Here is a 27,589-nt window from a genome sequence, read left to right on the forward strand (position 1 = left end):
TGTTAAGAGGGGCTCTGCTCACAAAATGTATGGCACTGTGATAAAGAACATCCATTTTTTTTCAGTTGTTGTTCAGTAGCTAGCTCAGAGATTATCGGCTAATAAAATTACTGATTTAGCAGCGGGGGTTAACACTTTTGCAAGGCACTGTATCCGTGTCACATTCTCATTAGGGGCTGAGCCCCCCTAAAGGTCTGATCCTAGAATCACCCCTGGTGGTGCACCGTGCTGGGAGCTGCTGGATCAGATTCTGCAGGCAGAGAAAGACAAATATACCACACCATCACTGTAGGGAATCCCCCAAACTGATATAGGACTAATGTGCGTGAGTGAATGGGGCAGAGAAAGAATAGGCGTTTGTTGCTGCAATTATATATGTCATATTTTTAAATGTCTGTTGCAATGATCAAAATCAATTAAGAGACAATAAGCCACACCCTCTCCATAATATTAGCTCTTGGATTTATACACCCTATTCTAACGCATTGCCAGACTATATTGCCATTTTTGCGCGATTCCTTTATCCCAAAGACTAGAGTAACAATCTCAGATTTACTTTTTATGAAGTACAAGTGGTGAAACCTACAGCGAACAGCGCAGATATGAGGGGAGGGCGGAGGGGCGGCGGGGGGGTGCAAATGAGGCGGACCTATCGCGACCCCCACAGATGAGCTTCGGTTTACAATGCCGACCATTTCTTAAAGGGCATTTTGTAGCCACTGGCTTAAAGAGCGAATGTGCGTAAAAGCCCACGAAGGAAACACGCAAGGAGAAAGACATTCTGACCATTACTCATCCTACTCATCACAGGAATTAACTTGGAAGCTTCGTTACAAGCACCTTTGGTAAGACTGAACAAATCTGATTATTTTAAAAACAGAAAAACATGTTTTGCTTGCAGATCATGATGCCGCTGTGTTTGACACGTTTGCATGTAACTTTGAATGGTTGAGGTTTGTGAAGTAGTAGCCTACTTTAAAATATTGGATATAGTAGGATTTTCCCCAATAACACAGGATTGTAGCCGGTGGATATGCCTATACCAAATGAATATTTGGAGCCTATATGATCACATGGCATATGGCTTTGTTTCCTGTTGAGGTAGTGATCAATAAAGAAAGAGAAGTATGTTTGCTCCTCCTGCAGTGAGCGCCAAGGCCAGATGTCAGGACCATGTGCCTCAAGGAGTCAGTGACAGATTTTCCATCTATTGTCTGTGCGACTCGTGTTGCATTTTTAATCTTTCTCAAAATACATGTCGGATCAGCCTGTAGGTTGCAAGGTCGCCTTGCAACAGATAAAACACAAAACTGGATTAGCCTACATGGCCAATGTGTGACTCACAAGCAGATATTACTTTTGTTTGGTGAAAGTGTTAGGCAAATGTTTTCCTAGTTTCAGTTTGTTTAATTTTTTTAAATTACATTTTTTTTTACTTTTCCTGCAGTTTACTCAGCCTACACTCACCTTAATGTGTTGGTGGTGTCCAAGCCACATGGCATCGAGTAAACGCAAAACCAATTTCCTTTTCCTCCTACCACCCACACCATATCCGAGCCAAACTAATAGCGCAATTCTAGAAAACAGCCCATTACACAGTCTGCGGCAGGACATGAGAAATATGGACATCTTTAACAACCAGTAGCAGTCTTTTAAAGCACTTCGCCTTTGTTTTTGTCTGCTAAATATACCCATGTGGAGGAAGTGCGCCCTGTGTGGAAAGTAAATGCTGCACATTATCAGTGTTTGCTGAGTGAGTCTATTACATGTGATATGTGTTATTATTCTGTGCCTGATAAAAATGGCTTAGAAAAAGTGTTAACTGTTCCTTCTACATTCTTCCTTGAGTGTGAGAGACAGTGTGTGATCCAAATCTGCTATGATTGTCTTTGAGCAGTGTTAAGCATAATCCAAAAAAAAAATAATCTCAATTGATCATCATTTTCCAATCAAAACATCCAAATATATCTCAGTGGCAGCTTTTCAACTGTGATTATTTGCTGATTTTCTTTGACTTATGTGACAGCAAACTGTAATAAATAATTGGGTTTTAGACTCTTGGTCAGACAAAAAACACGTGACATTAGATGTCACTTTTAGGATTAGGAAATTGATATGGCTTTTTTTCACAATTATATAGACGTTTATTGACCAATAGATTAATCAAATAATCAAGCAAATATTCAAATGATGAATAGATAATTAGATAATGGAAGTGATTTTTAGTTGCAGCCCTTTTTATTTTTATTCAGTCTGGCTTACATTCTTGCGCTATGCGTTGTGAAACAAGGCTCCTAAATGCAGGTGTTGAGTGGTCATCATGGGAAAACTGTGGTTGTACTGATGAGAACATACATATAACTTTACCAATATGAGGCACTTAGAGTTAAATTAGAAAAATAATTTGAATTACCAACTGTATTAACAGATTCTGGGATACAGAAACTGTCCAGAGAAGTTCTTTCTTTGTTCAAGGTGGTGTGGAGGGCGGGGTATGTTTTTGACTTTGGCCCCTATCTAAACACCAACACCCTATATGGGTTTTCATGCTGGGTTCATCACGAGAATGAACAGATAAGCTTGCTCGTGGTCAGTGACCCCACCAAGAGGCTGAGAGTTTGAGGAGGTCGGCAGGTGTGCGACGTGTGGAGGCCGATCTTTTTATCCATGCAGTATGCAGCCAGCTGTTCTCCTCTGTAACACTGAAGAGACCTGTGAATATCTGCGTTCAGCCCAAGTGTTAAGTGTCAGACACTCCAGAGGTTATTATTATCTTTGTCATGGGACTCATAATCTGTGGGCCAGAACCTGGCCATATCATGTGCTGTTGTCTATTTATATTTAAGTCATTAGAAAGTCCTTTGTTGATGTTGTGTATTCAAACAACAGATACATTGCATATATTTATTTAATGAATTAAATGTTCCCTGCAGGCCATTTGATTTTAAAGATTGTCTTTTCGGAAATTGTCCTAACACAGCTTAGGTTTTGTTCATCAGTTTATGAGAAAGTTCAAACGGAAATTTGTTATCTTGTGGCTCAGTCAGGGTGTTTTAGATTTAATTAACAATGTTGTTGTGAAATTATTAACAATAGTAACATATCAAAATGGGGATCATCTGTGTTGAGTGATCAAGTGTAAGAGCAGCCTGAAATGCCCACCTGGAGTATAATTACTCTGAACCTCCTGCTTACAGCTAAGAAAAGTGCCCTGCAGCTTGTCAACACATACTTGTGATTAATGGAAGTTAACTGATTCCTTATGTAACTGACAAGGTGCGTATTTTTAAGTACAGTATTGATTCAAACACAGCTTCTTCTTCATACTTCCGTATGCCCCTTCCCTTTACTTTATTTTCAAATAAATGGATAGAGACGATATTGGTTGCCATTGTTATACTGAAACATATTTTAACGCACACTGAAACACATGTTATTTGGTATTAAATACATTTTATAAACTTTCTTGTAATGGCCGTCGTTGCCATCAGCTATAACATATTACCCGTCACCCTTATTGTAGAAACTGCAGACACCAGCACATAATGGCAATTATCAACAATAGAGCTACTTCATCTCTACTTTATTTTTATGTTCAGGGGATGGACACAATACCTAGAACACCTTTTAAAATAATGCAGTCCAGTTGATTTACCAGCCTGCAGATGCAGTGTGTCAAAAATGAACATCACAAGGTTCACAAAGACAAGATATATTACAGCGTCACTTTTGTTCTAGTAGACAAATACACACACACTCACACACACACACACACACACACACACACACACACACACACACACACACACACACACACACACACACACGTGTCAAACAGACAGACTGTTACAGAAAGAGAGAGAGAGAAACATTGTTCTTTTATTTAAATAAACCAGTTTTGAACAATATCATATGGTATAGCATCTGTTTTTGCTTCTTTTGTGTTACAACTTACATAGGACCACTATGTATTTGACATCAACTGACAAGGTCTGTGATATTCTTCTAGGGGGTTGAATTAGTTGTACAATTTGTAGTAAATAAATGTGGGTACATTGTATAAAAGTTTTCGAACTCATGCTAAAACATTCAGCGAGTTATAGGTGCTGAAGCAAAAAGTGTTACAACCATCCCCAGTCTCCCCTACTTAAGTAAAAGTTCATCAAAGTAATAGTACTTTTAGGTAGAATATTTTTGTACTCCACCTCTGTGCTGCTTCCTTTTATCATCCCTGTAACGATTCCTGTCTGTGTGTGAGAAAAAGTCATGAACAGTCACTCCATGAAGACTTTGTCATTCCCTCCTACGACCCCCCTCGGTAACAGACCATGAAGGGCTGAGATTATATTTTATGAAACGTTCGGTTAACTTTCATTAAATTGGATATTCCCTGTTTGAGTTGTGCCCTCCTCTCTAACCCTGACATTCATTTACAGCTGCAGTGAACAAATGCTTTGATGCCACTTAGACATGCCACACAGAGACATGTAAAGGTTGCTGTATACTGCACTATAGTGCAGTTATAGCTATTGGTCTTCCAAATGAGACACCACAAACACATTCTGTGATTTTACCGCACAGCCTTGACTGCTGAGTTGTTTAAAGAAACACGTATGCAATATGTTATTTTTTTTATTTTCATACAATTCAATCACACTTTAAAAATAGGCAAACTGATGTCAAAACTCTTTGAAATGCAACAGAAATGCAGTATACTTTATAGCAATCCCTCTTTTTGTTCCTGTTGCTGTCAGAACATATTGTGACATACCAACCTGTATTTTTCAACAGACAAATTCAAATATTACTTAGTTACTTAATACATTAGGCTTTGGTGTCTGATAAATTATTGTGTTTGTCATGCTTCACACTGCTTTAATACCTAAGTAGGTGGTGACCCAGAAAGCTAATATGTGTGTTAGCATGAATGTCACCTCGATCTTTTGTTGTGTATATTATTTGAAAATTTGCATTTGAGGATAAAGGTAACATAATCGTGCTGGTCCAAGTGAAACCTCCTATCCTATCTTCAATTGTAATATATCTTGGCGTTGAGCTTTGTTGACCATATAGGATGTGAAGAGCCCCCTATCAAGTTTTTGCATATTTTCCCCATTTGTTTGGTGACATTTGATTAGTCATAAAAAGGCTGAAACTATTACTATACTATACTATACTGGCATATGAGGAGGGGGTTAGTGGGTGAAATATGATCTATATCTCTGTTCAACTATTTGATACAGTATCATTGCTGTTGAATTTTTATGGTATCATTTGTGCAGCTGAGTTGTGAATTAAAGTATTATCTATTGCATTAGTGTATTAATTTATCTTTCTGTTGAAATTATTATGAAGTTTACAATGAAATGCATATACGGATAATTTTATGGCAATTCCTGCCTTTGAATGAAGATACATACTCAGAAAGAGGACAATAGCAAATGTTGATTCCAAAAAAGTCAAATCCCTTCTTATTACAGACTATGACTACACATCCACGAGCAACAGAAAACAAATCAATGGCCCAGAATTTTATCCATTTCATCTATACATGTTTAGCATTAAAGGGTTATAGTTTATGAGAAATTGACCATAATAAAAGCAATCCCTTTAGCCCGCTTTGCCACGGAATATGTGATTCAGGTGCTGGCCGATATCGCAGGACATGAGCATGTGTTCCTCTGTCCCCAGCAGGCACGTGGCTGAGACGGGCTGGTGCTGCCAGGCGCTGTTGGCTGAACATCGTGCCTGTTCCTGATACATCACCACATGGGCACTCCTCATCTACATGTGCTCGCCCAATGCCCCCCCACTTGTCCCGTGCACACCCTGTTTTACGTCCAGCTCACATGAGAAGCGATAGGAAATCATTTTTCAAAGAGTAAAATGATTTATAAATAGCCATCCTCTCAAATTAACTTTGAAAAGACAGGACAATCTAACAGCTAATCATTATTCACCCTCCCACCTGTTTAAACATTTCAAATATCACCTAAGTCCAGTAACTCAAAATGGGACTTTCTGCTCTTATGCTCCTTTAGGGTCGATTAACATAGCACAAATCACTATTGGCTGCAGTAGAGTGTAAGGTGACCCTCCTGGTTCTCAGCAGAGTGGATAGGGCAGTTGTCTTAGCCCAGAGGAGTTAATATGATGTGTTTTATTGATATAAAGCATGTTACTCACCAAAAGGTTAATGCAGATGTTCTTGAATATAACAGGAAGTCAGCCGGAGAGTCACCAAGGAAACAAAGACATGGGCAGAGAGGTAGATTAAGCAATATCAAGTGTGATTGTTTATCCATATCATTTGCTGCTCTCAACAAACAATTAATTGATGTCCCCTCCTCTAAACCACAGTACCAAGTCTGTGTTGCTATTGTTCTACTGGTGCAAAAAAGTCTAGCATGTGCATAATCTATTAAATCAGACATTGAGCATCATACTAACTCTTCATCTAAGACACCAATATTTCTATCGTTGAATCAAGCTCATCTTTTGTTTTCTTTTCGATGTATCCATAACTAAATTACACAAATAGGATATTCTTAAGATGACCCAAACTGCTTTGAAAATCTGCAAACAGTATTCATTTTTTCAGTACCTAGCTTGCAGCACAATAATCACTTCGTAAACCACATGTTGAGTCTGTCTTGGATCATTTTAAGGGACACATTTATAGACACACATATGGCTAAACGTTCCAGCCTGCTATTTGCTAGATAAAATTACACAGCAGAAATAGTACCAGGAATTTGTCTGTTTAAAGAACTTGTTTTGCGTACAGCTACCTGATATCAGACTTGGTCTGTACATGTCAGAAGGTTCTGCAGAGTTTCAGTTCTGTCAGTTGTGTTAATGCTGGTGATTCACTGTGACTTGCTGAGTGTGTGAAAGATCCTAGATCACGATTCACATTGTAAGTGTTTTTGAGTTAGATTTTGGAAACTCATATGGTAGTTGGCCTCGATTTACCTTGTTGATTGTTTACCTTTACTTTTACTGAGAACCGCAACAGATTGATGTGGCCTAACAAGTCTTTATCACACTTCTTAAAAGCCCAGAGAACACCTGGTAATGCTCTATTTTATGGCTGTGTAATTTCCCTAATATTTTCCAATGGAAAATACTAACTGGCTTATGCTAGCAATTTTAATTAATTAAAAGTCTACCAGTTAAGCATAGTCTCTGTTTTCCATATGAGTACCAAATGACATATTTATTTCCAGGAAGCTTCTTGTATGATGTTTTTAGAAATGTGTTTGTGTGCTGTACTGTGTTATTGTTGTTTGCCTTGGATACTCAGAAGGCCTTCTCTGACTTCACAACATTTTTATTTGAAATATAAGAAAGATATTTGACTCTGTATAGAACCCTGATCTGACTGAGAGCAGCAATCAAATCATTCCAATAGAAACATCCATTTGCAAAGGAAAAGTAAACTATATATATTTTATTAGCAAAAAAGAATACGGTTATCAGTGGGATTTAGCTTTTCAAATCGTTCAAAGGCAAGGTTTTTCAAGTTCTTAGATATATATATATATATATATATATATATATATATATATATATATATATATATATATATATATAAAATTCCCTGTGCTAAATACATATATGTATCCCAGTTGAGCTTTTACATCCTCCTTCTGTCTTTAATGACCCCCGCCTTACCAAAACCGAGGTATTTCTCACTGGCTAATAAAACTCAGGATATTGAAAGCATAAAAAACACCTGTAAACATTAACCTTAAACCTTAAAACCAAGCAATGAAATAAAACAAATTTAGCTTGTATTAGCATTACTGTCACCACCACACTGACAAAAAGAAGTGTAACATTCTCCGATATGACACGTTCTACAAAAGGGTGTATTGTCAAAATGACAATACACCCACAAATGTACAGCACAAAACAGTGTTCATATAGGGGTGGAAAAACAGCAACATCACAAGGCTCCATAATAAGCCTCTTCTGTATTTACTGTAAATGTTAGTGGCTCTAGGATCAGTGATTGGATTCTTCTGAAGGCCTCTCCCAACAGGCACATTCACATGCTTCATTTCAAAATGACATATGCATCACTTTCTTTCCTCTCAGTTTCTCTGAAAATGATCTATATCAAAGTCTGGTGTTGCAACAGAAAGTATTGACATGGCATGACAGGGGCTTTTACGTCTGTGTCTATGTATGGGACATGTATACTTTGAGCAAATGAAATGACTCACTACATCAGGCAATGGAAGGTCTCACTGAGATTAGATGATTTTTTTTTAAGTTTAAATAGGATTGGTCTCCAGATTTTGATTTAAGATTTTAGGAAACCATTCATTGATAGGCCTCTATACCTGATTATTGTGTTTAGTGTTGTGCAGTGTGACTTTGTTTAATTTCTCTCAGCTTTTTTTGTAGCTGCCGTGTCATGGTATCACTGGCCCCTTTTAACAGTACAGTGTGAATAGCAGTATTAGTTATTTTCTGGCTGAACACAATTGAGCTGCTGTACATTTGTCACAGAGGAAGCTACTAACAACACACTATTGTCCCTCTGAGTTCACACTGTGAAGTGGCGAAGAGGATTATTTATGTTACCGAGGGGGGTCGTAGGAGGGAATGACAAGTTATTAATAGTTCTTATTTAATAATAATGTGATTGAATGTGAGTGGTGTGAATTTTCCCAGAGAGATCTTATCTTTATAGTTTGCCAGTGATTAATCGGTTGAGAAATACCTCTTTTCTCTCTCAAACCAAACCCTATGCTCATTAAGGAAAGATATTGTTGAAATGTATGATTATAGTACTACGGTAATAACTGTTTTGCAAACTGCTTTCTCTGTAATTAGAGGCCTGTTGTTGTGAGTAATTTAGCATTTTGTTTGATTACATTGTGCTTATATTTGTCATAAAGACCACTGTGTTATTGTGTGGCATGCAACAGTAGCACTGAGAATCTGCAGGCTTGTGACATTAACTACACAAAGTACAAGAGCAAACAAAAGACCAAAAAACTCAAACAGACCTTGACCTTTGACCGTGTGGTCTGGACTTTTGCTTTGCTCAATACTGAAGTTCTGGAAACAACATTTTTTTGCCTCCAGCGTTTGATCTCTGCCTGTGCTCATTTACAGCTATGTACCATTCATGTTGGTGTGTATTGCACAAATTTCAGTGAACAAATAGAAATAAGTGAGAGAACGTGGTCAGGTCTCGAGTGTTGGAAGTCACTGTGTCAACAGTAGAACTGAGTCATCGCTTCCCAGTTGTTGTACAGACAGATATTGAATATAAGGATTCATGACACCATTGTTCGCAGAACTTACAGAAATGTCAGTACATGAACACAAGACCTGCTGCTTTAGCTGATAGACTATAACACTACCATTGAAATTGAAAATGAATTGGAAATAATTACAGCCATCAAAACTACATTGTATAAAGCAATATACCAAAGTGGTATGGCTGAAGCTACATGCCTACCCTTTTTACAATACATAATTTCTTTGGTGTCAAAAGTCAAAATGAACCAAAGTAATTGTATCCTTCCCACACTAATGTGAGTTTATAAGTGATTATTAATATTTATTAAGAGTTTAACAGTCAAAAACGACACTTCTCTGCCTCATCAGGACTGTCAGGGTGTGATTTGATCAGATTTGACTGACAGTGGTGTGGAAACATCAAACAGTCAACCCCACAAGATACTGCTAAATCCGGATTGGCGCATGGAAATACGTGACATCTGCTTTTTCCAACCCAGTCCCGCCCACTTCAAACCAGTTATAGCTGTTACACCAACCAGACGGCCGACCGTTGGCAGAAAAGGCAGTCGGACTGATCAGTCGGGTCCCTGAGGTCCCCTAAAATAGTCCACCAAAACGTGTTTCTGAAAACATTTTAAGCGAGAAATAGGCCATACAGTTGCTGAATCTGTCTTCATTTCATATCGACAAAGGTCAGTTTAAAAGATTTTCGTCAGATTTTGAGAGGCTCATCCGCTCGCCATTTCCAGGTGAGTCCCGACTGCCCTGTCTCTGACTGAGCATGTCGGGTTGGCCAAAATAAAGGATACTCGGGTTGGTGTGTCAGCGCCCTAAGAAGAGCAGAGACAAAACAAAACAAAATACACAAATCTTTCATGTGAAAAAAACAAAACAGTTTGAGTTTTGGCAGAAAACTTTGTGTTTACATGGAACCCCATGGAACATAGTAAGAAGCTGACTGAGAAAATATGTTTTCAGGGACTTTAAACATTCAAAGTGTGTACATTTTCAATGTGTGTTAGTTCATACTGCATCTTAAACAAACAAACCCACACACTGTATGTGATTCATGTGCATACTTCCTCTGTCCTAGATATTCAAGAAATTGAGTGAATAAAAAGCATCATCTTCATCGTACACATACAAGCCAAAACAAATCTGTTACAACTTGGATGATGGAACCTTCTCAGTCAGAGATGAACATCTTATTCAACGGGAAAAGTCATGACCTCGGAGGTGACATGGGTGTACCAATGAAGATGTTACCAGAGGAGGATCAGTGAGTGTTCTCCCTTTATTTTAAACGCAGATGAATGACTGCTCTTTGTCACTTGCATACTGTTAACGGCATTTTAACACAGCATGTGTCAAGCAATTATTTCTGTATTAGTTATGCTTGTGTGAAAGCCACATCCTGGATTATTTAAGTTAACTTAAAAAAAGAGATTTGATAAGAAAAAAAATGTGGACTGTGTGATTTAGGTACATACCTTTGTCCCTGCGATAAGAGTTTGCCATTAATAATGACCAGGATAATGGATGTGGTGAGCAACATACAGTTTGACTGCATAATTTTCCCTTTTTTAAATGCATGTTGCTCGCCTGATCGGGTGGATCCTTTTACAGCAATGGCACACAAACAGTCAGGTATGTCTGTGGAGATTTGTATGAAGGGTTTTTTAACCACACATTTGTTTTAATGCATATAATAATATAATGCAATGTTAAACACTCTCTACAGCAGATATGTGCACAGTTTTCAGACATAGATAGAGTGACAATTAATGAATGGTCATTAATTTGCCCCCTAGATTTGATGATCCTGATGGAGGACTGGAGAATGAGGAATTTCTGCCCAATGCAGATGGAAAGAAACCTATTCGCTTCACAGATGTAAGTCCAAGTTTACAGACATCACACAACAGAGGGAGCATTATGTTTTCTAATTGGACATTTATTGTATGTTCTTATTTTTACCCCTCTCAGTTTGAAGGAAAGACCTCATTTGGCATGTCTGTCTTCAACCTGGGTAATGCCATTATGGGCAGTGGAATCCTGGGATTGGCGTATGCCATGGCCAACACTGGCATACTCCTCTTCTTGTAAGTAAATATGTGTGTTTATCAATTGAACAAAATATGATATATATATATATATATATATATATATCTCAAACACAGGCAAAGTCACTACTTAATGGTTGTCAGTTTCTTAACATATCTATGTGTTTCTGTGGACTACTGAAAGTGGAGTCTGTTAAATTGTTTAATGCACTTGAAAGAGTGGTAAAAAAAAAAAGAAACAAACTATTTGCCAAAAACAAAAAACAATATGAAGTCCTGAGACTCTAGTCTAAGGTACTTTGTGAGGGATTACAGTTTTAGAAACTAGAAACTTTATTATTCGTCACATACAATCTTACAGTAGGCTACAATGTAGTGAAATTCAATCTCTGAATTTAACCCATCCTAAGTATTAGGAGCAGTGGACAGCCACATCGGCATCCAGGGAACAACAGTGTCTTGCTCAAGGACACTTTGACATGTGGCCGGAGGAGGCGAGGATCGAATCGCCAATCTTGTGGTTGAGGGCCGACCCACTCCATCTCTGAGCCACAGCCACCCCAAGTTGAGGAATGGCTTGCTCTGGTCGTGCGATTAAGGGCAAGGGTGGTGCTGGTTACTTACAGGAGTGATTTAGTGTCTGTCATGACATCTTGTAATATATCATGTATCATGTATCATGTATCATGAAATGCCCACCTGCAGTGGCGGTTCTAGACAAATTTTACTAGGGGGGCCAAGGAGGGGCCAGTGTTTAACCAGAGGGGCACATTAAAAAATAGCAACAAATGATATTTAAAGATTATAAACTTTATTTTACTTTAAAATCATAAACATTTATTTTGTACAAGCGTGAGTGTATGTGCAAGAGAGGTAGGGCAATAAAAAATGAAAAATGAAAAACGTCTACATGCATAGCAATATGTAGAGTCCATCATGACAGAATGATGGCGCCCATCCCTGCCCGTCCACAGAACCCAGAAAGGCCACAGCCCGGAATAACCAAACCTTGAGACCCTGTATGAGGCACATAGACTGTAAATATAACAGATGTAGCATCAGTGACGTCACCGATTGTTTTGTCAACTGATACTTTGAAGTTTGCAAAGTATGCTTTGGAGTTTGCATTTTTGGCCGTCACCATCTTGGTATTTTGAAACCAGAAGTGACCATATTTGCACAAGAGGGCAGAGCTGGGGAGGATGACGCAGCTAAGCTAGTGTCATGTATGGTTTCAGTGGCGCTGCGCTTAGATAAACACTGAAGAGAGAAAGTCGCAGATTCAGAGTTTTATAAGCAGGTAAACGCGGATCTCCGAGTACTGGCACTGTTCATCTGCATGTACAACAGTACACACACAGAGCTGGTTGAAAATCGGTAGACTTTCCCCTAAGACACTAGTTAGCTTGGTTGGCAAGGTGCTACCGAACACTAAACAAGACATTTTTAGGTGACCAAAATGTTTCAGTTATCTTTGATAAAGTGGAAACACTCAATGAGAAGGTCAAAGTTTAAGACGAAAACAAGTAACACCCAAAAACAAGTTCACTGTACACAGTGCCATGGATATGCATTGCTAAGCCTCTAACGTTATTACAGGTCAGTGTGTAGCCACTACCTAAAGAATCCTCTGCTTTATCGTCAATTTTAAAATAAATGGGACCATGAACTTATTATTAAAATGTTTACTGAGGTAATAAATCAAGTAAGAAATAGAGTCATTTTCTCATAGACTTCTATACAATCAGACTTCTTTTTGGAGCCAGTGGTGTCGCCCCCTGCTGGAAATTAGAAAGCAAGTTTAAGGCACCACCGTATTGGCTTCACTTTTCAGGCCTGGAAGTTGCCGCTTTGTGAAGCATCTGGATTGCTTATTTACTTCCTTCTGCTCCTTGCAGAATACTGCTTTCAGAATGTGACCCTGGTGGTCTTGGCCATGTAGTCTATGTGTGTGGCTGCATCTCATAACCCTTAAATTGCCTCCTTGAGTCCTCCACTTGCTTCCCTCGCGTTGTAGTCCATCCCATGAGGAGGCACAGGAGAGATGCAAGGAAATCATGGGAGGAGAGAGGCAACAAGCAAATGTGTTCTAGAGAGATGAGATGTCCTTTCCTCTAAAACGTCACATGAATTCGTCAGCTGTACGGGCGGAGTTAGCAACTTCTTCAGCTGCACAGCTTCTGGGAAGGCTGCTCTCGTGTGTCCTCGCTCATGGCTCCTCAGTGATCCCTCCTCGATGCTCGCTCCTCACTCCTCGCGGCAGAAATAAGAGCTTTGAGACGGCCTTTATCGAGGAGGGACAGAACAACTTCCGGTTCAGCCGAGGACCGAGGAGTCGAGGAGCTAACAAATAAGGGTTATGAGATGCAGCCTGAGTAGCTGTAGAGAGCAAGCAGGACTGGAATTAGAGAATATCCGCAGCATAGCATCAACTATGGAACTAGGAAGTCAGTGCAATGCTTTCAAAGAGTAGCTCCTAGAAGTAGGTGACTGGTTCTATGTAATGGGATCATTGCTATGTATACAGTAGGTGCAACAGACATTTCTGTTACATACAGTATACATGAGTTTTTACAGCAACCTGAGACAACCAAACTAAAGCCTAACAGTCTTTAATATCATGACAACTTATGTCAAACAAAACATACAATAAACAGCACTTGCAAATCAAAGTTAAAAATAAAACTTAATTGGTAAACTGTTTGTATCTAAAGCCAACATACAGTGATATATTACGTCTGTTATAAGACGCACAAAACATAGACTTGTGAGCTATGGAAAAACTGTAAGTTTGAATGAGTTAACAGATGTAGGTGAAAGGATATAACATCCAGTATGATTAACAATATGAAATTTGGATGTAGTTAATTATTATTATTGAGATAGACAACATGAAAATCAGTATTAAAGCATTATATATTACTGTTAAGTGTTCTGTAATTTTGTTTGCTTTTAGTTTGTGTTTTTATTGCATTAAAAAGTTTAATTCTTAAAAAAACAAACAAAAGAGCTTTCCAGGCACATGAACCCAATTATTTATGTATTATTTCAAGTGAAACACTCTTGTGGGCTTCATATCTTTATGCCAGCACTTCATCAAAAGTTAAATAAGACCATATGTGTTCACTGAAAAATAAATCAACCGTTAAAACAAGCTTTATTGCGCATTGCATTGTTATTTTGTCAAATGCTTCAGGGCACATGTATTAAGAATATCTGCAATGTTTTACCCTATAGTGACTTACGTGTTTTTGATTACATGTCCAAATGTATTTCAATCAAGAGAGACTTCATTTAGGAGTGAAATGAGTTTAATGAACATGGTGCATAATAGGTAGATATGTTTAGAGTCTTTGGCGATTAGACTCCATCACAGTGTTTATTTATAAGGGGTATAGAGGCCGTGGAAATATAGGAATATCCCCCCGATGGAGTCTAGACACTGGTGGAGGTGATGAAGGGATAAAGGAAGCCCAAATATCTGGATGGGTCTGATGTGAAGCGGGGCTTCTGATGGAGAAACGCTGCTATTTCCCTTATTGTAGCCCTGTTGGAGATCACAGCCTGTAGTGTCAAAAGAATCCTTGATCTACCAGCAGAGTTACAAATAGACATTCTCATTCCTCGTCAGCATATTTCCAGTGAGACACAGAAATAGAGCAGTCATGAAGGCATCAGGATCCAGGGGAGGATATTTCTTCCTTTACACAAGGCATCACACAACATATGATATTTTCAAAAGCAAACCTATAAAATTATGAGTTGAGGGAGGTTGGACAGAAATGCTGCCAATGAAGTGGAATCTGAGGGCTCGGCCTTCGTCCCTCTGCCTATACAGACAAGGGCCAGTGGTATTTTCACTACAGTTGTTACAAGAAATACAGTGTACAGAAATGCTGGGAAAGGGTCTGAGAAAGGTTATGGATTTGGGATCAACCTCTGACCCATTACCCAATGCTGACCTGAGAACCTTGTGCTGACTTGATTCTGCAGGAGGAACACTGCAACTCTGAGAGACAAAAAGGTTATGGGAAATATAATTTTCATGTGTAGGGCTGTTTCTATCAATGGAGAGCATTTATATTCTATTTTAAAACATGCTTATTTCAACAATGCCCCATCTTGTTTCAAGCTGAATATTGGCTTCAACCTTTGGTATATTGTCACAATAATACTGTATAATTAGCATTTTGAAGCAAAGAGCAGCATCCACTTTAAAATGTCATGCAATGGCAGGACAGTGGAAAATCAGCCACCACTGCACTTTCCCCCCTCATTAATACACAATTTCAGATCAAACAATAAATTGTGTACATATATTATGTCACATGTGAAACAAGAACATGCACAATACATTACAACTTAAAGCAACACTAGGTAACTTTTCCCGCTTCGGTCCCCCTACAGGTTGGAAGCGGAATTGTCCATTACATTACATTGTCCAGTTCATTCGAACTACAGATCCGCTACCCGGTGCATAATGTAATGTAATGGACAATTCTGCTTCCAACCTGTAGGGGGACCGAAGCGGGAAAAGTTACCTAGTGTTGCTTTAATGCAAATGGTCGATTGTAATGCATACGGAAATGGATGGAAGATGAATGCCAGGATTATAATCACATAGGGAATGCAGAATTTGGTTTAATATAATGTTGACAAATATAGAGGTGTACTATAGTATAGGTATGTGATTGTCCCTTCTATATTGTGTCACAGGTTTCTTCTGACTGCAGTAGCAGCCTTGTCATCTTACTCTGTTCATCTGCTGCTCAAATCCTCTGGCATTGTGGGTAAGCCCTGTGTCATGTCTCGGCCTTTTGTATAGAAATATAGTATTATACTGTACAGTTATGTTATCAAAATTATATGTAGACTTCCAACAATCCAACAGTTCTGCTATGTCTCATACAGTTAAACTGGTTAAAGGGCCATTTAGTCAAAATGACAAACCATGCATGACTTCCAGCAAATTAATCTAGGGAAGGGAACAGATTAAAAGGGAATTATAGTCTGACTGCTTTTAACAATCACACTATAACACTAAATTTGTCAATGACAGTTACATGGTTGTTTACATGCCAGAATGATTAGTATTAGAAGGATTTGGTTTCCAGTCCGCTTAACTTAGACTGATTATAAGGAGAAAAATTAATGAATTAGCTTTTTTTTAAATCGTTTTTTAACTGCTCTTTAATGTTTATATAAAGCACTTTGAATTGCCCTGTTGCTGAAATGTGCTATACAAATAAAGCTGCCTTGCCTTGCCTTGCCTTGCCTATAATCCAGTGTAAAACTGTGAAAAATTACAAATGGTCTTCACCCACCAATCATAGATGTACAACCATTTTATTTTTATTTTGAATATATTTTATTGTGTTGATTAGAGGGACGTCTCAGCAAAACTGAGTGAATATTATTGTTTGTAATCTGTCAACAGGAATTCGAGCTTATGAACAGCTGGGGTATAGGGCCTTTGGCACTCCTGGAAAAATGGCTGCTGGTATAGCAATCACGCTGCAGAATATTGGATGTAAGGAGCCAATGTGACTCATGTGTTTGCAAATGTGTTGACTGTTTGCAAACTCCCTGTAGCAGAAAACATGACTTATACTTACTCAGAGTTTATGTCCCCCTTACCCAACCACGCACACACACACACACACACACACACACACACACACACACACACACACACACACAACTACATGCTCTCAAACCACTAGTATTACTTTGGCTTTTGTTCTTGGCTGTATGTCCCTTTAAGATAGAATATAAGGATGTATTAAAACTGTAGTGCATTGTTTCTGTCTCACAAACATAATGTGACATGGCTTAGCTGATGTCTGTTTGCTCAATATGCTTATTTGGAGAAAAGCATGCTTGGCCACACATTTTCACCTATTCTGTTTCTCGTCTGTTACAGCTATGTCCAGCTACCTGTACATTGTTAAATCTGAGTTGCCACTGGTCATCCAAGCTTTCCTGAAGGCAGATCCCAACTCTGAGTAAGTGTTATCACTTAAGTGCTTTTCAACATCTCTGTGCTGCGAGTGAAATGCATGTGACTCAGACACTATGTGCAGGGTCAAGGGGCCTGGTAGACTATGTGGTTAAGAATATTCATTCACCATTCATTGATTAAGTCAGTGTGGGGGTGTGATGAGAATGGCAGCCTGTAATTGGTAGGGTACTATCTGTCAGTTACAGTATGTCTACACGCTACATAAACCCTCAGTGCTGTCAGCTTGTGGAGGCAAGCAGTGTTCAGAGCGTCAGAGTCATGGCACAGACACATACACGCTGCATAAGGCCACAGAGGACTAAAGTGGATTCCAGCTGCCTGTCCAAATCTAAAAACAGACCTTGTGCTCAAAAGAGATTTCAGCGACTGGAGCAGTCCCCCTTAAAACATCTCAGACCTGAAAGATAAAAAAAAACTCACTAAAGAAATATCAGCAGCCCATCCCAACCTTGTGTTTTATATGTTGGAGCTAAACATCCAGACGTCCAACAATCCTCATACATCAAATGCAATACATGCACACTCGATATCCATCTAAGCATATGGCCTGACCTGTCTCTCCGTTGTCATACTGTGGGGTTGTTGACTTTAGTGTGTTTTTCCATTTTTATGCCAAGGCCTTTGAAAACCTCTTTCGTATAAGCCTTCTGAAGGGCACGTCATAACCCTTCATCATTGATTCATTTTGGAGTGGGATAAACTATTTGTGTCTATTCATTTCAGGATCAGAAGTTGAAATTTAAGTAGTATAATTAAGTACTATGACTCTCTCACACACACACACACACACACACACACACACACACACACACACACACACACACACACACAAATGACAGCAGCAGGTGGTGTAACATGGCTGCTAAGTTCTGAGGCCGAGCATAAGGACAGGTCAGCTCAGGTTAGACACTCGGTAACCCAGACACACTGTTCACTTCCACTTAGTAGCTTTTGCTGTTCAGAACCGATGCGTCAGGAGAACAGGGTGGAACGAGGAGCGGGTGGTGGGGCTGAGGGTTTGCATGGTCACACAGGGAGAAGGTCAGATATCTGGAAACAGCAGGAATTCACTCAGAGCTGTAGTCATGAGGGTGAAGTCACATAAATTGTAATATTGTAAAGACTTTCCCTAAGCAGCTCAGGATTTACAGCATCCTACATTTCATCTCACATGTGAAAGCTGATTGTCTAAAATGGCCAACTGGCCAAATGTCCAAAGAGGACATGACCTGAGAGTCGTGTGACTTCCACTGCTTTCAAGGGACAGAGACAGAGAGAGAGAGAGAGAGAGAGAGAGAGAGAGAGAGAGCATATATTCATAATACCGTATGTAATGTTAAATTATCCTGTCTTTACATTTTTATTAGAATTTAAATTTAGTTTTTGTTTCATATTGCTCTTAATAACTTTTGTTTTCATATTTGCTTAATAATAAAGCCCCATTGATTGAGACAGAGAGAGAGAGAGAGAGAGAGAGAGAGAGAGAGAGAGAGAGAGAGAGAGAGATAGGGCCATGCCAGACAGCTGACTGGTTGTGTCTCTTGTTCAGAAGGTTCAGAATAAGACGATTAGCAGCTTGAAAAGGGGCCGTAGGACACAAAGACTTTTCTATACACAGGATTTAGGAGACAGTGGTCTTTATTGTTTGACAATCATTTCTATAAGCTTCCTGTTGCTGGTGCTCATCTCAGGTCTACAGCTATTAACGTTTGAGATTTTCTATCACTGCCACCGATTATACTTTATTTGTTTTCCTCTCTTTACGAGACACACAAGGAGAGTTTGTCTTTTCCATTCCATTACAGTAAATTGGTAGTTGCTCACCTCAAGGACTGAAACAAGTCTATGCACAGAACCACAAGGATTGTTGCAAAGAACCACATACACATGTGTTTACTATAAATAATTAAGTTGGGACTGATTACAAGCTAGTGAAATATCTCATGTTTTTCAAGATTAGGTCAACACAGAACACCATGACACAGAGCTATTTTATCCTGCCGGTCTGGGGATTGAACCAGCGACCTTTCGGTCCCAAGATCGCTTCTTTAACCTTAGGCCACCACTGTCCATTTGATATGATATGATGATATAGCAGATGATGATATAGCAGCATGGTCCCCCTATTGGATTGAAGGGGGAAGCAGGTCTAAGATTGGATATGTCATTCCATCCCCACATGTTTGTTAGATTTGATCCCAGGACTGTTTATGCAATCCTTTAAGGTGGAAACTATGTTGGGTGTTATGGAGTGAGTAATAGAGATGTGTTTTGGGGGGTAGGTTAGGAAGAACTAAAGAGACAGAAATGGCAATGGTGTGATGGAACAAGCTGACATTGGTAATATTTACTGACGTCTTCAGTGCTGTGTTGCTTAGGCTGCACTATGTCTTCCTTTTCTGCAGCTGTGAACAGTCGCATAAATCATCAGTTACGTAACAGTCTACTCCAGTACTTCTGTCGAGAGCAACATAAGCCATGTTTTTTCCACAGTCTCAAGGCCAACGATGTTCCCAGCAGGTTGCTGTTGGTCTGACAAAATGCAGCACATCAGTCATTTGAAACAGTTAATAACTTTGTGTTCCTCTCAGACTGTTAGTTTAAAAAAAAAGTAATACCAACAGTTTCACTAAATGTCAATTTATCACCATCCAACATTTTTTTGACTGTATTTTTGTCTCTGTCTCTCTGTGTACTATGTCCCTGTGCTAATGTTTGAAATATTGAGCTCACCAAAGTAAACTATATTTGTCTCCAAACAGTCTGTGGTACTTGAATGGAAACTACCTAGTCATCATGGTCTCTGCCTGTGTCATCCTGCCCCTGGCTTTAATGAAACAGCTCGGTGAGTAGAAGTAGTACAGTTGTACCTGGTCCGTTTCATCTTCCCAAATTAACTGAGCTATTTGTATCTACCACAACGAACTATTAGTCTATTGCAATTGGTGTGAGTGAGCAGCATAAAATTCTGGGCCCTGTAGAAAGGCATTTTCTATGGGCCCCTCCCTGCATCCACAGCTATTCATTCTAGCATATTTTTGGGCCCTCCTCACATGAGGGCCCTGGGTACTCATTCCCCTTTTCCCCCCAGTCTGATGCTCCTGTGAGTGAGGCATATCAAGTATCTAACTTTTTAGACTTGTAATTCACGCTGCAAAAAAAAAAAAAAAGAAATTAAAAAAATAAAAAGTTAGGCATGATATAAAAAAAAAAAAACTTGTGACAACAAATTATCTGACAGTAAATCAAAATTATGAGATACATAGACTTCCGAACTCATAATTTTGACTTATCATGGGTGTTTTTATTTTTTATCACGCATATCTTTTTGTCTATTGTTTCTTTTTATGGTGCAATTGGGCTTCCATAAATTCCAGTTTTTGTTCCAGGGCCTTAGTTCCTGCCTCCTAGTGTTAACAGACTACAGTTTAAAATTATTTCTACGCAACATTTTCTATCTTTATCTTTATTTGTTCATTAAGATTGTGTTTCCTGTTTTTGAGCCAACTTAGATAATGACATTTTGATGGGGCAGTTACTTTAAAGTCAAGCAATTAGTGTGCGTCTTTATCCCAGCACTGGCAGAGGAAACAGCAGGTGCCCAATTAGTACACAAAATAAACATGCTCTTTCTGGTCTCATAGTGCTGTGAGGTAATTTTGATGAGGGCATTTTTTGCAGAAGCCTTTTTTATAGAACAGTAGGAAACCTTCTGACTGTTAGACTAAATGGATCAGGAGCTGTAACATTAACTGTCTTTTCCTATTTATTTTTAGGTTACCTTGGCTACACCAGTGGGTTTTCTCTCAGCTGTATGGTGTTTTTTCTCTCTGTGGTAAGTTGGTCCCTCTTCACTTAAGTGTTCTAGCATGTCATCTTGGCACACATTTCTCACTTTCCCACCCTCGTTTCTTTCTCACCCTCATCTCTATTTTCAGTGGTATGTGGCTATGTTTGATAATATATAATATAATATATAATGAAATATAAGAGCTGCCTAATACACATCAAAGATTGAGAGTTAAACTGAAGTACTTAGAGGCTGAATCACACTAATCTGATGTGAAATGGCAGTTTTTTTAGCTTTGAGGTGATTATTGAGTGCCCTTGTTTACTGACTCTGACATATCCCTTTTGTCCCTTGTTTACGTCTTTTCTTTGATTCCATCTGTTGGTTTTTTTTACCTTCCTCGCTGCAGGTTATCTATAAGAAGTTTCAGATTCCTTGCCCATTCGAGGAGTATTCAACCAACAGTACTGCTGCCCACCTCAGCCTGAATGTCTCAAGCCACGGCAACGAGTACACCAATAATCTGGTTCACGAGGACGATGACTCCCAATGCTCCCCAGGATTGTTCACCATCAACTCACAGGTAGGCAACCGAGGTGAGCAAACAGTCTGCTTATCTAGATTGTTTTCAAACACTAAGGCCACAAATGTTTGGAGTCTGCAGAGTTCCCACACTTGGTTGCACTGCTAATCATAGAAAGTCACGTATCAATGTGTTCTTCACAGACAGCATACACCATTCCCATCTTGGCTTTCGCCTTTGTTTGCCACCCTGAGGTCCTCCCCATCTACACTGAGCTCCGCAAGTGAGTCGCTCCTCTGTAACCTGCAAATATTTTATGACATGTCATTGCAGAATGTGGCATTCACATAACTTATAACTCTCTGATTTTAGTCCAACGCAGAAGAAGATGCAGAAGGTGTCCAACATCTCCATCTTTGTCATGTACACCATGTACTTTCTGGCAGCTCTCTTTGGCTACTTGACCTTTTATGGTGAGAAGTTGCCTCACTTTTTTGGAGTTTGTGTTTAAAGTATTAGGGGAGAAATAATAATGTTTATGCAAAATTCAGAGAGTTAGTGCATTAATGGATATTTGTCATTGTCAAAAGATACACATAGAAAAACAAAAGGAGTGATGCTTTGGCTTATAGGGGCAGTTAAGCTGGGAGATGGGTTTTGTAAAAGCAGAAAAAAAAAAAAAAAAGAATAGTTTGAGGTGACTCTGATAATAAAAATATTTTGTTTTGCTGCTGTCTTGATCTTGCAATGTTAACCCATGACCATGCAAATGATTCCATTGGGCAAAACTGTTTTAAAGACACCATTATTCAGAAATCATCTATGAAAATAAAGTTTATATTTTACTGACAAACATGTTTCACTTCCTGTGCACAGAGACAATTTCCCACTGGTGACCGTGTAAGAGAAAAGATCATAATTTTGTCCGAATCAAAAAATCAACAGGGCCTGATTTTGTGATGAGGGGATGCTGCTTTCTATGTAATACTAAACACATTTTTAAAAAAAATCGTAATGCAGCTTTTAAATGTTTTTCAAATATATTTTGTGGCACAATACAGCGGAAGCAAATTGTTAAAAAATTTATAATAATTTTCAATTTTTAGAGGAGAAAGTCACAGTTTTTAACACGTTCTAATCTATGGTTTTAATTCACTGATTGTTGTTAAGTCATATAATGATATGCAGTATCCATGGTTTGTATTTTTCTGTACTGAAGGAAAACAGAGCCTGGTACAGTATTCTCTTCCTAAATAGAGCACAAGCACCCACTTGTGGTGGCAATGTGCTCTTCAGTGCTAGATGGCATTATTACTGAGTGATGTTCACATGAGAAAACTTGGTTAATAAGGTATTAATTATATATCTATATATCTATTTTCTGTTATTTCTATAGACAATGTGGAGCCTGAACTGCTGCACACTTACAACCGGATTGATCCTTACGACACTTTGATCCTGTGTGTGCGAGTGGCCGTCCTTACGGCTGTGACGTTGACTGTCCCTATTGTGTTGTTCCCTGTAAGTTTGTTGTTGATTTCTTCCCTGTGATGCTGAATGAATATGATATTGTAATATTATTTCCTCATCAACTCCTCCGTCTGTGTCTATCCACAGGTACGCAGAGCCATCCAGCAGATGGCATTCCCCACCAAGTCTTTCAACTGGTTGCGTCATATTGCCATTGCAATCATTCTGCTCACCATCATCAACATGCTGGTGATATTTGCTCCCAACATCCTGGGAATCTTTGGCATCATTGGTTAGTACAGCACTGAACATAACGCTGAAATTGTATCAGAAGCATCATAGTGATGTTGTGGTTAGTTAGAAACATTGTCATCATGACACCCTTAAAAATTGCAGACAAGTAGCAAACACCCTATCCATTATGATAACAAATGGAAAGTCATTGAAAACAGCATTCAAGGTTTCCTACAGGTCTTATTTATCCACTTTATTTGATTATATGTGATATTCTATCTATGAGCTGATTATGGGTTACTTATTCTGTCTCTGTTTACGGACTGAGCCCTCCTGTTTGACATGGCAAGTGTTTGTTATTTTCAAGCTTTCAAAAGCATTAAAAGTAAACTAAAAAACGTCACAAGTGCGTGTTTGCTCACGGACAAACCGAGTCAATATTATTGTCATGCTTTGTTCTCATGTTTCACAAGTTCAAAGTCAAAGTTGAAAAAAGTGAAGTCAAAGGACCATCTTCAGGCATCTACAAACATTAGACAAACGTGTGCTTGGAGATGGCGCAATATATGGAGCTGTTTGCAACAACCTTTGTATATTGTTAAGGCTCACAATCCAGGAAATCCAGCTTTTGTTGTTTTTACTCTCAGGGGAATGCATAAGGCAGCTCTTTGTGTTTTCTCTTAATTCCCCCTCACTTTCTATCATCACTGTATATATCACTGTAAACTATATTTAACTGCGTCCTCTTAATAACATATTTTAGGTAATTACACATAAAAAAATAATAATACAAAAATAGAGTAAGTAGACGGCAACACTTGTTGCCCAGTAATAAGCATACAATACAAGTACTGTATAAAGAAAATGAGGAGTAAATAAATAACAAACATACAAATGATCCATCAAGCACACTGGCAAATATTCAGTATTTGCTACTAAAATACGTAATAATAACTAGCGATTATAATTTCAACAAAACTTGGCAAGATTGATTGATATTAACCAGCCCTTTCTCTTTCTCTTTACAGGTGCCACGTCAGCTCCATGCCTCATTTTCATCTTCCCTGCTGTCTTTTATATCCGCATTGTTCCAAAAGATGAGGAACCGATGAACTCTACTCCTAAGATACTGGTGAGGCCTTGAAAATCTTTGTGTGATACAAGCTTTTGTCATGGTATGAAGTTCTTGATAATCAAATCTGTGCCACTGATGTGCTTTCCCCCCCTCATTCTTAGGCTGTTTGTTTTACTGCTTTGGGTGTCTCCTTCATGGTGATGAGTCTGAGCTTTATAATCATCGACTGGACAACGGGGAGTGGCCATGCTGCAGGAGGCCACTAGATGCTGCTTTGGTGTGTTTGAGGTCTGAAAGGGGGAAACATAATTAGTTTATGTAAAGGGAGCACTATCATCTCATTGGGAACACACTGCAACACTATTGGTTGGAATCACACTGGTAATAATCGAGTTAAATTAACTTTTTCCCTGTAAATTAACACATATCTGAACAAACAAAATCATTGCGTAACAGCGTTCTATAATTGAGTTTAACCATGCAATTTTTCTGAATAATCAGGACTAAACAGGGTCTTTTTTTATTACCATTTGCTAGTGCAACTTAGTCCACCATGATGGTGAAGTGGGCCTTTTCTGTTGCTTCCTCTTTATTTAGACACAAACAACTGCAGCTGGTACTGTACAGAAAAAAGAAGGCATGGTTGTCTGTTGACGGGAAGGCATCATGATATACATGAGATATTACTCATGCTATTTATTACACAAAAAATAATTATTTTGTACAAAAGAGGACAGGTATATGATATCATCCTGAGCCAGCTGCAATCTGAACTGTTAATATTGATGTAATATACAAAACAAAAAAGGGGTTTAAGGCCTTAGTATGCTGGCAACATTTCACATCATGATCTGTTGAGTTGTTATGTAGTGTATCATACAAAGATTTTGTTCCAGATCAGCTAACTCTCTTTGGAAACCCTGGTGCCTTTTAGCATTTGGAACAGCACACAAACACACAGCGAAATATATATATTTCAAATGGACAATATTTTACTACTGTATATGATGAAGTCAGTGATTCAAATATATTATGTATAGTATCAGTTTTTGCTTAGCTTATAGTAGCCTAACAGTATACAAATGATGGAAGGAGTTACGACTGAATATATTTAATTTTTTTTATAAAATAGAAACAGCTTGATTTTAGGATTTCGTCCCTCCCTTTGTAGAACTTTTAGCACACATATGCCAAACTAAAATTCCAAACTAAAATAAATTCTTGATAACCCCTTTTAAATTTCTCATTAAGTGTTTTATAAATTCAGAAATCACTTTCATCCACACGGTACGGTCATATTACATTTTCTGTATCTACATGTTCCAACACTTAATAGACGTTTTGTGATGCCCACATCGAGTAAAAAGTTCAATCTTAAATTAAAGGAAGAGTTTGGGGAAATACACTTATTCGCTTTCTTGCAGAGAGTTAGATGGGAGTATTGATACCACTCTTGTATCTATGTGTAATATACAACTGCAGCCAGGAGACGATTATTTTAGCTTAGCATAGAGACTGGAAGCCGGGGGAAACAGGTAGTCTGGCTCTGTCTGTCCAAAGGTTAAAAGCCTACCAGTACTCTAAGCTCACTAACACTTAATATCAGGAAGTCACTTACCTGTACTGAAATATGGTTTCCAGCCATTCAGGTAGTTGTGATTGTACTTGCTCCGGTTTTGAGATACACTATAATGATAAAAGTAGGTGGACACCTTAGCATGTACATATCTAAAAACCTATGCAAATACAACCAAAATCCAGTTAATTTGTTTTTATAATTTGTGTGAACCCACTAAAGCTCTATGGGTTTAAACCATGGCTGGCCAAGCAACATGAATTTACAAAGATGAACCCACTGGTGGCTCTGGCAGAGTTTAACAAGTTATTTTTTATTAATTTGAAGATGTATTATGCTTTTGTGATTCTGTCGTAATGTCTTTACCATACTGGTTTGTAGTATTTTGATCTGCTTTCACCCTTGTTGACTATTTAGACTTGAGGTCTATGTTTTGCATGTTGTTATGTCCACTCTGTCCTGTAGTTGGTATAGTGAACACAGACATTTTCCTCGTGACACGGTCACACATAGATGTTATTGTAATACTGTACATTTATCATCTTACAGTGAAGTGTATTGAAGTCCCATTCTGTGCTATAGTTAATATAGTGTTATATTAGTATTATGAAGCCCATCTTAAATGATGCTACATGAAATAATGTTTCAAACATTAATGTTATGAGTTTCTGTCAGTTATGACAAATAGTTGTAAGATTAATTTAGGAATGTGGATAGATTCATTCAGTAATTCTCCAGGTGAATTTTGAGTCTCACAATAGCACTACAACCTGCATCCACATAAGTGAACTTTTTTTTTTTTTTTTTACAGAGAACAGGAGTATTTCATTATTTAGAAATCACAAATGAATAAGTTTAAAAACAGCACAAAGGGTTTAAACCTGGAAAAAAAACCTCAGAGAAATGTTATAACAAATATTTGCTGCTCTTACCCAAAGATGGTCTTATATTGTATTTCTCAGTCTTTAGAAAAGTCCTGCGTAAATCATCACTTATCTAATTTTATTTATATATTATTGACTCTTTGTTTAGCAGTTTTGAGCCAAGGAAATACTTATGCACGTACCAACCTCTGTCCCTTGCTTTTCCACATGTATTTGCAGTAGTTGTGGTGTAAATGAAGGTTTTGTTTTGCCATGTTTAGTGAACAGAGTTTTTCTTCACTTCTTCATGCCAAAATAACAACTGACTACCTACTGAAATGCCTTTAACTTTTAAACAGGTACCACAGTTTTAATACCAGATGCAGTATATCAAATATGCATTTTCCATGTACTGTACCTAAACAAATCTGTGTGATATTTTATTATAGCTGTTGTTCAAGACATAGATCTATGGAAAAGACATGACTATAAAACACTAATAAGGTATATGAATTTTGGTAAATAAGACACGGCTTTATATAAATAATGTATATAAATGTAAACCTTTTATATTTGTGATTCTATTTACAGTAGCTTGTAAAGTGTAAATAGCAGGGACAGTTTTAGATTAGCAATTAAATAATTGTAGATGTTTTTACATTGTCTCTGTTGTCATCATTTTTCCTTAATTGAAATGAATACTTATTTA

General features: G+C 38.3%; 1 protein-coding gene across 9 annotated transcripts; it reads left to right on the forward strand.

The window, feature by feature from the left end:
• Nucleotides 1-610: 610 nt before the first annotated feature.
• slc38a3b (solute carrier family 38 member 3b) lies at nucleotides 611-27,538 on the forward strand. Of its 9 annotated transcripts, none has more exons than XM_031301489.2 (19): nucleotides 671-845; nucleotides 2,429-2,475; nucleotides 5,692-5,790; nucleotides 10,358-10,543; nucleotides 10,891-10,911; nucleotides 11,076-11,157; nucleotides 11,251-11,366; nucleotides 16,044-16,117; nucleotides 16,765-16,857; nucleotides 17,251-17,332; nucleotides 20,112-20,194; nucleotides 21,126-21,184; nucleotides 21,549-21,722; nucleotides 21,866-21,945; nucleotides 22,035-22,135; nucleotides 23,059-23,183; nucleotides 23,280-23,424; nucleotides 24,395-24,498; nucleotides 24,603-27,538. In XM_031301489.2, the coding sequence occupies exons 4-19, from the start codon at nucleotides 10,437-10,439 to the stop codon at nucleotides 24,705-24,707; spliced, it is 1,551 nt and encodes a 516-aa protein (XP_031157349.1). In that variant the 5' UTR covers nucleotides 671-845; nucleotides 2,429-2,475; nucleotides 5,692-5,790; nucleotides 10,358-10,436; the 3' UTR covers nucleotides 24,708-27,538. The 9 variants fall into 9 exon arrangements, with proteins under 9 accessions (XP_031157350.1, XP_035858097.1, XP_031157355.1 ...); XM_031301491.2 differs by having other exon boundaries at nucleotides 5,695-5,790; XM_031301492.2 differs by lacking the exon at nucleotides 5,692-5,790 and having other exon boundaries at nucleotides 2,429-2,478.
• Nucleotides 27,539-27,589: the final 51 nt, after the last annotated feature.

Source organism: Sander lucioperca, chromosome 6, assembly GCF_008315115.2.
Source record: "Sander lucioperca isolate FBNREF2018 chromosome 6, SLUC_FBN_1.2, whole genome shotgun sequence".
NCBI lineage: Eukaryota > Metazoa > Chordata > Actinopteri > Perciformes > Percidae > Sander > Sander lucioperca.

Excerpts from the sequence above, each read along its gene's own strand:
- slc38a3b (XM_031301490.2), top strand. The coding sequence starts at position 10,437 with ATGATGGAACCTTCTCAGTCAGAGATGAACATCTTATTCAACGGGAAA. Across the intron at positions 10,544-10,890 it reads ATGTTACCAGAGGAGGATCA|CAATGGCACACAAACAGTCA; the intron begins GTGAGTGTTCTC and ends ATCCTTTTACAG. Across the intron at positions 20,195-21,125 it reads GGCTTTAATGAAACAGCTCG|GTTACCTTGGCTACACCAGT; the intron begins GTGAGTAGAAGT and ends ATTTATTTTTAG.